The 12,808-nt window shown below is 37.1% G+C and overlaps 1 protein-coding gene across 2 annotated transcripts in view; it reads right to left on the reverse strand.

Moving 5' to 3' along the window:
• The window catches only part of AOPEP (aminopeptidase O (putative)), a 615,981-nt gene that overhangs the window by 63,899 nt on the left and 539,274 nt on the right, over positions 1–12,808 (reverse strand). For both annotated transcript variants that reach the window (XM_073633214.1, XM_073633224.1), the window contains one exon: positions 4,454–4,570. In XM_073633214.1, coding sequence (XP_073489315.1) covers positions 4,454–4,570 — 117 coding nt within the window. The remainder of the gene's footprint in view (positions 1–4,453; positions 4,571–12,808) is intronic.

Consider the following 12,808-nt stretch of genomic DNA (forward strand, 5'->3'; position numbering starts at 1 on the left):
TGGATGATGGAAATTAGCAGAGCTTTACCACATTTACTAAGCTCTAGGCAAAATGAGTGCAACTTCACTTACAAAGTGCACAGTCTATCAATTACAGTGCTAGGTTTTCTTGTATTACTAACTGAGCTGGGACATTTTGCTTGTACAACAGTAACATTTTCAGTCTTCATTTTTCATGACAAACTTCAATTTGTAAAACACTTATTAAAAATTATTTGTGAAAGAATTGCATCACCAGGTATTTAGCCAACGATAACACATATCTGCGTTCCAGGCATTCATCCCTGAACGCATATGGCCCTGAACGCATGTACTACTCAGTACAGCATCCATACACAGCATGATTCAGCCTGTTATAGATTTTAGCAGAATGCAGGTAGCGGGGCTGGGCGCTGCACCTGTGCCACTTGCCAGGGATGGCAATAAAAAATAATGTTATAAGTTCTATCCTTTCACTACTGTACTAAAAATATATTTTTGTTTGCGCCCCTTAGGGAAATTTTTCCAGTGCTTCCTGTCACGACAGGAAGTGATCAAAAATCTCCATAGTTCAAAACAAAATGTAAAAATGAAACATTTATCACTAAAATGCATACATGGAGTAGGGTACTAGGCCAGTTTATTACCCTTCGTCTAGCATCAAGTGATTTTGGAAACCCTACCGCCTACTTCCAGGACAACTATTTCCAAACACAACCTCTACAGGCTACTTGCTGTCTGTCATACAGAAAGTCTGATGTATCAAAATGATCACAAGCTCCAATCAGGTTTAAATCAACCTTAAACTTCTGAATCCAATTGGAGGTACAGCAAGCAGAGACAAAGCATATTAAACAGCACACACGCAAGCAGATCTAGCAAATATACATGGGAGGAGCCCTGTAAAATTTGGCAATTAGGGGTTAAATAGAACCAATAAATAGGTACAATGGGTAGAATTTAGCACAGCTGCAGTGTTTCCTGGATATTCACTAACTGGATCGACTTGTTGCCTGGAAATGCTCTTCATTTTATTGACAAATACACTTAGGATGTACTTAAAGATAGCGTACTTATCGTTGATATAAAACAATATGATTTTAGGCTTAATAGCCCTGTATGACACTTAATCACATACGCTGACACAAAGAGAACTATCTATTTTTTACCCTTTCCATTTGGAAGATTTATGGAGTTATGTAGGTCAGAGATACCTCTGAGGTAGTAGAAGATGTAATGTACTATTAGCAATAGTGCACAATAGTAATGTGCATGATATAGTGTGCAATAGATGTATATGACAAAACAAGGCTATATGTATTATATGAGAGCAAATGTCTGAAGACTATAATGAGATTCTAACAAAATGGACCATTACATTAGTGTGAAGTAAGGTCAGCATGGTAAAAAGAAATGCAGCTTTAGTACATGCCTGTGTGGATTATCACTTAACAATTGTATCATGAGGAAGTAGTTGATAAAAACAAAATAAAATCACTACTCATTATCAGGCTTCAATAGCACATTGGCATCTTAAAAAAGCACCCCGAATTTGCAGCACAAATCACTACAACTCATCAAAATATTGAAAACGATATTATGAGCTGATGGCAAACTAGTTTCCAGGCAACAATAATCAGAACGGATCACAACTGTGCTCACTGTATTGTTCAATTCTGAGAAGAACCAGTTCTGAACGATTCTCAGACTTGCACAAAAAAGGATGAATTTGTAAAAGTCCTGTTTTTTATGTTATTAAAAATAATTACACAGCAAATTTTAATTTAATAGTGCCTCTTATATTCTAATGCAAGGGGTGATTGAAGCCCCTATTAACGGTCTTTTCATGAAAATGTAATTTACGGTGTGAAGAAAGTACAAGAAGTAATGAATTAAATATGAATGTATTGATATTAACATTTGTGTGCTCTACCTTGCTCCCCCACTGCTGAGATCTACCTTTACAGCCCCTGCAAATATTTAGGTATGTGAGCATGTGCGGCTCCCACAATGTATAGTCTGAGCAGCCAATCACCAAGCCTTTGGGCGGCACAGTGGTGTAGTGGGTAGCACTCTCGCCTAGCAGTAAGAAGGGCCACTGGTTCGAATCCCAACCAGGACACTACCTGCCTGGAGTTTGTATGTTCTCCCTGTGCCTGTGTGGGTTTCCTCCGGGTACTCCGGTTTCCTCCCACACTCCAAAGACATGCTATTAGGTTAATTGGATCCTGTCTAAATTGTCCCTAGTATGTATGAATGTGAGTTAGGGACCTTAGATTGTAAGCTCCTTGAGGGTAGGGACTGATGTGAATGTACAATATATATGTAAAGCGCTGCGTAAATTGACGGCGCTATAGAAGTACCTGAAATAAATAAATAAAATAAATAAATAAGCCTTTGCTGTCACATGGACCGCAAGGAAGTTTACTTAAGACTTTCAACTTTTATAGAAGATTGATACTTCCATTACAATTTTAGAGGCTCCACCGACAGATCCCAGCAGTGAGGGAGTTTGGTAAAGAGAAAAGTAGGCGTCTTATAGTACCTGCTATGACAAGGTTACATTAAAATATGTGCTTTCATAATCTTTAGTGTTTTAATTTGGATAATACAATACCAATTAAAAAGGGTTGCAATACTATGGGGGTTATTTACAAAAGGCAAATCCACTTTGCACTACAAATACACTGCAAGTGCACTTGGAAGTGCAGTTGCTGTAAATCTGAGGGGTAGATCTGAAATGATGGGAACCTCTGCTGATTTTATCACCCAATCAATGTGCAAGCTAAAATGCTTTTTTATATTTTCCTTGCATGTCCCCCTCGGATCTACAGAAACTGCACTTCCAAGTGCACTTTCAGTGCAAAGTGGATTTTCCTTTCGTAAATAACCCCCTATGTGTCCTTTTTTCCCAGCTTTTCTACTTTTTTTCTCTTATCTCTACACAGTGTAAATACAATAAATTATTTTGTGGGTATCTAACTCGAATGAGCCATTCAAAAATACCATTATGTTCCTGTATTAAAAATGATGATTTAAGATCAGATTAACCACTACAGGTTACTGGCAGTAAGTGTCCCTTGCTCTGCTGTGGAGTGTAGGTCTTCCTCTCATTGTTACTGAGTGAACAAATTATTAGGCAATTGTGTATTACATTGATGATGTAGGTTAAGTTCATATAGATGCATATTGTCAGTATGACATAGTTCTGGGTTATGCAAACTTCAGCCCTCCAGGTGTTGTACTACAAGTTCCATAAGGCATTCCAAGACTCTGACAGTCAAAAGTATGACTGCCAGAGGCAGAGGCAAGATCAGAGTTTCCCAGCAGCTGGAGGGCTGAAGTTTGCATAACCCTGACATAGATACACTTATTTGGATGTATTAAGTTATTTTAATTTAAATGTTGAATAAATGTCATCATTATGACCGGAGCTTATTGGCCCATTTACAGACAGGTAGTTGGGGCATGAATACTCTGGAAGCATGTAGGACTGATAGTAAACTCTGCAGAAACTAGGTGAATTGATAACATAAAGTACATTTCAGTGAGCATATCATTTCACCTGGCAAAGTGGCAAGATTACCTGCAAATTGGGTACTGTTTAACTTTTTTTAAGAGCAAAATACCAGAACAGCGATTAAACTGTCAAGCAACTACCCCTTTCCTCTGTAGTTTGCACTGGACATCATTTCTGCATCACAAATGCATCTATGGGTGGATGATCAATGGTAGAATCACCTGACTACAATGTGCATCATTTCAAAACTGCAACAGCAAAAATCCTTCTATTCCAAAAGGATCAAATGTTATCACGTTAGCTTTTAAATGCCATTTCAGCAATACCTTAAAACAGAGAACTCAAACAGATTAAAACTACTGAAATATGATCATCTAAATCCTGCAGTTTTTAAGTTAAAAAGGCAAATAAAAGGCAAATGCACATTTTCCTCATTTATCCTAGTTTATAGAGCATAGAACAAGTGGAGTCATACTGGTAATAGTAGGCTACATCCTCAGGTAACAGTAAGCTGCTCTTGGTTTATTATTACTATTCTTTCACATGTAACCAAAAGGCAAAGAAAATTCAGAAAAAAATAGCCTATAAAAGTTACAGAACACATTAAGTTACACTGATCCACAGCCATAGTTAGCAGTGCAATCAAAACTAGCTTGAGTGGGTTGGGAGTGTCCAAGCTCAAATCCACCCTTATGTTTAGAACGAGCCAAGATGCACCAAGGTCTGCATACAGTTGAAATACAGTTTTGGATACAATAAACCTTTGCACGCACCTAGACAGATCTACAAATGATTGCATGGAAAAGTGTACTTCCCATATGTTTGCTGTTAGACTTTTTAACGCCTCTGCTGAACAGTGATTACATTTGACCACAAACAGTCTGCCGTGTATTTTTTGGCCAACCAAACACCTGGTTTTGGGGTTCATATCTGGCACTAGGCATTTGTTCTTACCTCTGCGTCTTGTTCCTGCAGGCTGTAGGTTGTCTTTAGGCATTGCAGTGTTTTGGCGCATAAAGTATTTTCCTGCAGCAGCAAATCCAAAAGCAGAACCAGCTGATCTGGAAGGATCTGCGAACAAAAACACTTTTGTTACTGGCGTTTTTATATGCAGCACAATTATTCATATATAGCAATCTCTAGTGACTCTTTCAAAATGTCTATATTGTTCAGAAGAAATAAATCATGTATACTAGAATTAACACCACATAGGGAAAGCCACACTGTTGTGGTATCATTTATCATATAAAGGAAAAACATTCAACACATCAAGTAACACACTACTTGAGCTATTTCATGCATATAATTAATAAGACATATTTCTCAGCTGATGACAAACTGCGGGTTTATACAGCAAAAATATCTCCATTTTAAAGAAAATCTATGGTGAAAGACTGGGTCGTAACCCTCAGATACACTACACAGCATCCTGTCACTGGTTTCAAGAATTCAAATGACTGGAGAGTGTTGTAATTCAAGGTAAAAACACATCTGCAAACAGTCAGAGAAAGACAGCGCACTTAAACAAAAAGCATGCCATACCACAGCATAAACATGTGTTTTTCCTTTTTACTATTTTCCTTTATTCTCATATTATGGATAAGATCAACAACTCTTCGGATATACAGAACATTTGCTTTTTTGTCAAAACTGTCCACTGCATAAAACGTTTACAATGAAAGTCAAACTTTTTTGATCAGCCGCAAAAAAAGACATGTAAAAGTATAACAGCTATGAAAACGAGAGCAGGTGCTTCAATAAGTCCTTGTTCATGTTTATGCTCTTACACATATTTATTAGATATTAGTAATATCACTTTTGCTTTTCTCTGCCCATGCTGTGCTTTCATATTTCTACAAACCAGGTGTTTTAGTCTTTTAGTAAATTATAGGGTACGACAGCTCAGACTCTTGCTTCTAACAATGACAGGCCTCTAGGTATGTTACACCTCCTTGTCTCAACTGCCAAATGTTACACTTAAGTGCTACAGAATTACTATCTTACAAAATATGCATTATTTTGAAACCTGTTCTTAAAATGTGAACCCTAAAGGAGAAAACCAAAGATCCCTTAAATATGGCGAAACTTAAACACAGTACAATGCTTGCTGGTTTGCTAAGAGGCCTAGGCTTGAAAAAGAAGATAAGAACTCCTGTTATACATACATAGCCTTAAAAAAACTGCCTTTTTTTCTATGATATTTCTGAATATAAAATGCCCAAATAATTGAATTTGTGACAAGATGAAAAAAAAACTAAATAGAAGCAAATGTGATATTGTATTTCCTGCAAACCTAGCTACATCTTGATATCACACAAAATAAAGTGTATTGAACACCAAATAATGCTTCATAACTTTCTGGCAAAATAATAAGAGATACTGTACCCAATTCCCACAATTTAACATTTCACAGAACTCAATCCAGCAAACTGAATCTTTACATTTCTAAGGACAAAACTGCAAACAAAATACTAAACAATAATCAATCACAGTTTGATATAAAGATGCTAAAAAGAGAACAGGTTACTTCCCTCAAAAGTGATAACACACTATATCATATTTTCAACTAATCAAAAAGTAATATGTCCCTCTGGCGAGAGCGTAACATAACATAAACATAAAACAGTGAAATAAAATAAAAACATAATTTGTTTCAAAACAATCTCAGTAAAATTTTTAAAGAAGAAAAAAAAAAAACTTTGCAACTGATTTCAATTTACAAGTGAAAAAAATTTGCACGATGTTCCACTGGTTATTGCAAAACAATTCTGTTAGTCGTTCTAAGATCACAAGTGTAGAATTTATCGACTGTGTCCCAGTACAACTTATGAGAAATTACTTTCCTGTATGCACAGTTTATCAAAATATTTCTGATAAAAACTCAAGTCATTAAATCATTAACTGACATTATAACTGTATAACTGGAACAAAAAAAACAGACTACAAGAACATTAACTTGTTGCATGCCAGAAATCATGACTGGGGACCTCTTTTGAAAAGTTTAACCAAAAGAAATGAAAAAAAAAAAAAGTAGCACAAGAAGATTTAAGCAGTTGGGATTTGTGTGCATTGGTAGATGGAACAAATTGGGTGTAGGTATACAGGTTTAAGCAAGACTCAACTCCAAAGCCAAACTAAGAAACTATGAAAGTCATCCCACATTTTGTAAAACATTCACAATACCACAGCCCCATGTCACAAAAAGCAAATTTGTGATCTTGTCACACACAGAAAATTTGACATGGTAAAAAGAATTTCAACTATCATTAAAGAAAAAAAAAGTCTTTTTGCTTTCACACTACAGCAACGTGTAGATAAAGGACATGACCCATCTGCCACATAATAGGAGACAAAGACCACCCACAACTTACAGATACAATCTGTCAATCCATACATTATGGCAAGACGATGAATGCCAGGTTCCGGGTGGGTCCACATGAGAAAACAGTTGATTACTGACCTTTCCACACGCATGAAATGTGACACAAGTCTGCACTTGAACATCCCCAGCACCACCACCGACAACAGCACTACACCCAGGCGTGGGGATCTTACAAATCACACTACAGCTGGCATGCCGAATATCCCATTTGGTTCAGCTTGCACTTGAATGAGGGCATTGAAATCCTCCTCGGAGAGAAAATGTGCTGTGGACTAATGCAGTGAGCGATTAATAGTGGCGTGTTTTCTATTATTACTCCATTATCACGCTGGGATCTGTGCCTAAATGAGGCATACTTCCTCCCTGATGCCATTTCCTTTTATCCTGCCTGTAGTCTAAAAGCGGATCAATGGGAGTAATACATATGATGTCACTTCAATTTACAGACACTGCCTCCCTCTTTCTCATAGTTCAGATAGATCAATTCTTCCCAAAAATGGTTAAGAAATGCTTAGGGATCTTCTTCTACCAGAAAAGGGTACTCTGCTATATTTATCCAAGTTACTGCAGTCAGAAATGTTTATACTGAATTAAAGAGAGGAAAAAAGAAGCACAAGGCTTGAAAAATACTGGCTAGACTTCAATGCAAACAATGCACACAACCAAATTAACTCATTGTGCACACTGATCTGTTACTGTGCACTGTACAGGAAAGCCTTTCTGCAAGATGAGGGGCACTCTCTACAAGAAGCTTTTGCAGTAAAAAAAGGCATAATAAGTAGCTGAAAAACAATTAAAAAAAAAGCACAATTTTAGGTATAATGCAAAAAATGTGTTAAATTAAATTATGCTGCTATCACTGTGCTTTAAAAAGGTTTTTCTAGTCATTCATACGTAAAGAAGGTTGGAACATTCTGCAGGGTGTGTTTATGAACACAAGATGTTAATCTGTCAGTCATTAGACATACATCTTGACAAAAACTGCTCAGCCAGAATTTTTAATTAACACAAATTAACTGTATTATTATGCCAAACCATACAAATTATACATCTTTTGTGCAAAAAAATGAATATAAATATCTAAAATCAATAGCCAATAAAAAAAATATTAATAATAAATAAATATTTGTCTGCATTTTGCAAGCACTTTTTTTATTTTGAATTTTATTTTATAATAATTTTAAGCCACATTCACATCCTATTAGATTGTAAGCTCTTATAAGCAGGGCCCTCTTAACCCTCTTGTATTTGATTGTATTGTAACTGTACTCTCTCCCTTTATATTGTAAAGTGCTGCGCAAACTGTTGGCGCTATATAAATCCTGTATAGTAATAATAATTTTATGCTGATTATTTAGGTGGCTTTAACCCACAACACTGCACTGAACATAAAAGGCAGACATAGGTTTATTGCAAAAATGACTACCCATTTAATGTAGTGCAATTTAAATTTTCTTAGGTACAAGAAAAGTTGTAAAAAGAAAGTTTATTAGAGACCTTAAGTCAAGTTATAACACAAAACAACATTTTCAGGTTGCAAAGGGAACACACTGTAGAACATTCCGTTCAGTGTTAGGCTTAATGTACATGGAACGTTGTTTAACCTCTCCTGAACGATTTAATCTGACAGGTAGAATCCAATGTCTAAAAACGTACATTTAGCCACGTTTACATGCCGCGTTTGCGTCTGGAAGCATTTGTAAAAAAAAATATTTTTTTTGTGTTAAAATTAAAAACGTCTGTAAACGAAACAATACTTGACACGAGTTACTGCGTTTACAAGCTGTTACAGGCATTTCAAATGCCTCTGAACATCCGTCTGAACCTATTTTTTTGCATTCCAAAAAATGCTTCTAAACTCAACTGCCTAGTAATAACTATAAATGACCCTTTGTACATGTACTGATAAGATAACAGAGGAGAGTTCAGGGGCAGTTGAAAAAAAATGCAAAACTGCTCCTAAACCTCGTTTACCAGCAGCAGTGTACATGAGGCCTAAGTGTACTCATATGAAAAATGGCTTGCAAGGCTTTCTTAAAGGGCCAGTACAGCCAAAAGTGATACTCAACCTGGTGAATCATCTACCAATTTCTAAAATATCTAAGTGATTCCCACAGAGAAATTGCCCTTGCACAGTGCTGGCCTTTGTTCCCACCCATCTTGCAGGCTGGAGCTGCTCCTACTGCTGCTGCAGTCTTAATATTTGATATCAAATAAATTAAATATTTAATAGCAAAAGGCTGGTAAGTAAGCTTAATGTCAAGTGCAGAGATCTCCCATTTGGGGTAGGAAAAAAAAAAAAACAAGTGTTTTGGGGAATTACTATACTAACAAAGATTTTTGTGACACTGGGCAGGTAAATGATATATTGCTTATGTGCAATGGTCAGAAAATACCTGTAGAAGCGTAATGTACGTTTTACACCATTAGGCCTGGAGTGCTCAGAACTTTTGATTATCAAACTGTGACTCCGATATCCTCACCTGACTCACACTTAGGAATATACAGCATATCATTCAAGTGCAGGCTAGGGGCAGACAGACATGCAGAATTGAACAGCAACCTGCTAACCAAAGGGCTCCAGGCACCTGCCCATCAGGCTCATGAAATATATAGTTTGCCCATTGTTTAAATAGGCACACAGTTATTCCTATAATTATCCAGCACCTACCAGAAACTGAAATACCTTATTCATATTTCTGCAGGGATAACAACACCATTACAAATTCACACTACAATGTTGCATACAGCAACCTATTTATACCTATTTGCGGTTTATACAAAACAATATTTTGTACCAGAAGGAAAAATAACATACACATATTTTTCATATACAGAAAAAAAAAAAACATTTTACTCTTATTGACTTTCGAGGTCACACATATTAAATATTGGTATGTAAAATTATAACTCCATTAGAAAGAGGTTTAGTGTGGCGAACAAAATAAAGATGTATTTTGGACATTTGCTAACAAATGTGCTAGAATCATGATTAAAAACAAAGTGTTCCTCACTTGAACTAGTAAATCTACACTACAATTATGAGCTATCGATGGCCTCCAGTGAGGGCAATCTCAGTAAAATGATGAAGGCATGGTTGCCGTGGAAAAAAAAATGGTCCGGAGCTGCGAATTTCTTATGACGTTGTAATAGACATCTTTTGGCATGATACTGCAATGAGTTCGGTTTAAACAATCCGAAGTTTGTGAATACATGGTTCCCCAGTAACACCCGCACTAGATCTCCCCCAAGTAACAAAAATGGTCCCACTAGGGGTTCTTGGAAGAGTAGCAGCCTCACATTCTGAGGGACCATGTATCTCAGGTAACTCCTATCTTTAAGATGTACGAATAATACGCAAGGAAGTTTCTGGTTGTTTTACCCATAATTAACACAACTCGTCTTTATATTTATTTACTAACCTGTACCTCAACATGCAATGCTTACATTGTTTAATCCTGTTTTACCACAAACAATAAAAAATATTGAAATATAAAAACAAAGTGCTCCCAAAATAAAATATTCATACTTTCCCTCTTTCCTGCCGATCTGCGCTGTATTGCAGAGATGCTGCTGCTGCTCAAAGACTCTTTAGGAAATTACATTTCTCTATGGTTCCTCAAGTTGGCCTGTTACCTTGAAGGCTGCCAAATGCCTTAAAGCATTTGTTACCCCAACACTTCATATTCCTGATATGTGCTTGCTGTACCATGTACTTGTATGAGAATGTATCCTGTTCTCTTTGTATTACTTCCTGTGTGAAATCCCTGGTGTTCCTGCTAGTCCATCTGCTTTCCTATTAAAAACTGACCACACTAAGCAGGAGAGCACACCATGGTCAGGTCTCTAGCTAAGCTGGAAACTCAGTGTACTCTCCTCCAATGATCAGACTTGTCCTGATACACCACCAATGCCCAGCCATTCACTGGCAAGCTCAGTGTACTGCTGCTTCTCTTCCCCCCAGCTCTTATGCAGCTGAGAACATAAGGAATGTAATCACTTAAAAAAAATGGAAAAAAGGTATTTATACATTTTAAAATTTTTTTGTATATCTATACAAACATGTTTTGCCTTTCACTTCTATTTTAAACTGAATAGGTTGTTTTACAAGGTGATCATTTACAATCTCTTTGGGCTGGGTTCACACTTGAGAACACAGCGGCTCACAGCAGGGGGTCCGATCCGTCTCCATTCACTGTTCCAGATCCGATATTGGGCTGAATTCGGACCTGAAATGGACCAAAAGACGCACAGAACTCCTGTGCACTTCGCACCAGGGCTGCTGCGGAGATGTGTGAACTGGCTCCATAGCGAGCTGGTCCCAATCTCCTGCTATGCAAATTGGATGCGGGGAAACCCACATCCAATTTGCAATAGTGTGAACCCAGCCTTAAGTATATCTGCAATAAAGAGCAGATCAATGGCACAGGAGGCAGAGGTAAGTGTGGATTCTCCTCAGTGCAGGGGGCACTTTGTTTATTATTATTTGTTTATAATTATTATTCTTGCAACAGGGTTGCTTCAACTTGCCATAACTTATGAAAAATGTTTATATAATATTTAAAAGAGACACTGTTGTTAGGATACGTGTCAGATACTGAAGACTCAACCAGCCTAGCTCATCAAGAAAATGAAGATTTCATTCAACTGAAAAGTACTGGTAAGTATAGCACATATATTTAAAAAGACCCTATCATTATTATACATGAGAGTTTTAGCCTAAAGTACTGCTAAAGGGCTGTGGGTTCCTATATCAAAATGAAGCAAACACCTAAAAAGAATCCTGTCAGGATATAAAATGTCAGAATGGAAATATAGCAGCTGCCATTGCAAATTTGCTTTTGAAGGTGAAAGATTCACAGCTGTCTTCCTTACTCTTCTTTCACTAACCTGGAACCTGTGCATATCAGGTGTCCCAACAGGACAGCCCCATGAGCCTCTACCTTCAAAAACAAGTCCATAATCCCAACGCCTGTATTTCTATACTGATAGCTTCCCCTTAATATTAGGTTGGTGACATTAAACCACTACCTGCACACCTTTTCCATTCCTGTCTCTGTGCAATCTTTTCATATCACAGAATATGGCCCAAAAATGTCTACCTGCTGTTACTAGGTAAATAAGTAGATATTGTAAATACATGGAACATGCATTGGAAAGATGTATCTAGAGAATCAAGTGTTGGTTCAAATTTTAATCTGCCTCGGTCTGTGTTGATGGAACTTCAGGCAAAAACAGGCAAACTTATCCCTAAGTATGCAAAATGTAAAAGTTATTCACACTTATTTATTTTTGATTACATGTTTGGTAGTAATTATAATATTCCTGGGCCAGTAGCAGGTAATTAGGCCCTTGCACAGTGTCCTGTTTCTTTGTGTTGCAGAAAATATACAAATCATTACAGACAACACAATTCTATATTGCAATAAACCCTTCCACAGCCTGTTCCACTGTGGTGTGTTAAATGCACAACAGACCACCAATCATGCATGCTGTTGTTTTGGTAGCCCACAATGCACGTGTGTGCAGGAAAGTTTCATTGGGGTGCTAATTAGAATGAACCGCAGTGCACCAACATCTATAACACAAATTACCACATTGCAATCATGTAAATTGGCCCTTAGAAACTTCTTATCTTGAGGGGGGTTCCTCCCTCAAGGACACATTGGGGTTGATTTACTAAAACTGGAGAGTGCAAAATCTGGTGTCAGTTACACAACATCTAGAAACTTCTCCCTGCACAAACAGGTTCATAAAAAAAAAAAAAAAAACAATGAAGGGAGCACTGCAAAGTGTAGTAAACTTTAGCAAATACTCAGAATTTTAAACCGTGATTAAATGCTGCATGTTGAAGATTGTGTTTGGCCCTTGCACTTTGCCCTTTCACCAAAGTAAGCCATAGACGTGTTAAAAAAAATGCAGGGCAA

This window comes from Aquarana catesbeiana, linkage group LG01 (genome assembly GCF_042186555.1).
Source record: "Aquarana catesbeiana isolate 2022-GZ linkage group LG01, ASM4218655v1, whole genome shotgun sequence".
Lineage (NCBI taxonomy): Eukaryota > Metazoa > Chordata > Amphibia > Anura > Ranidae > Aquarana > Aquarana catesbeiana.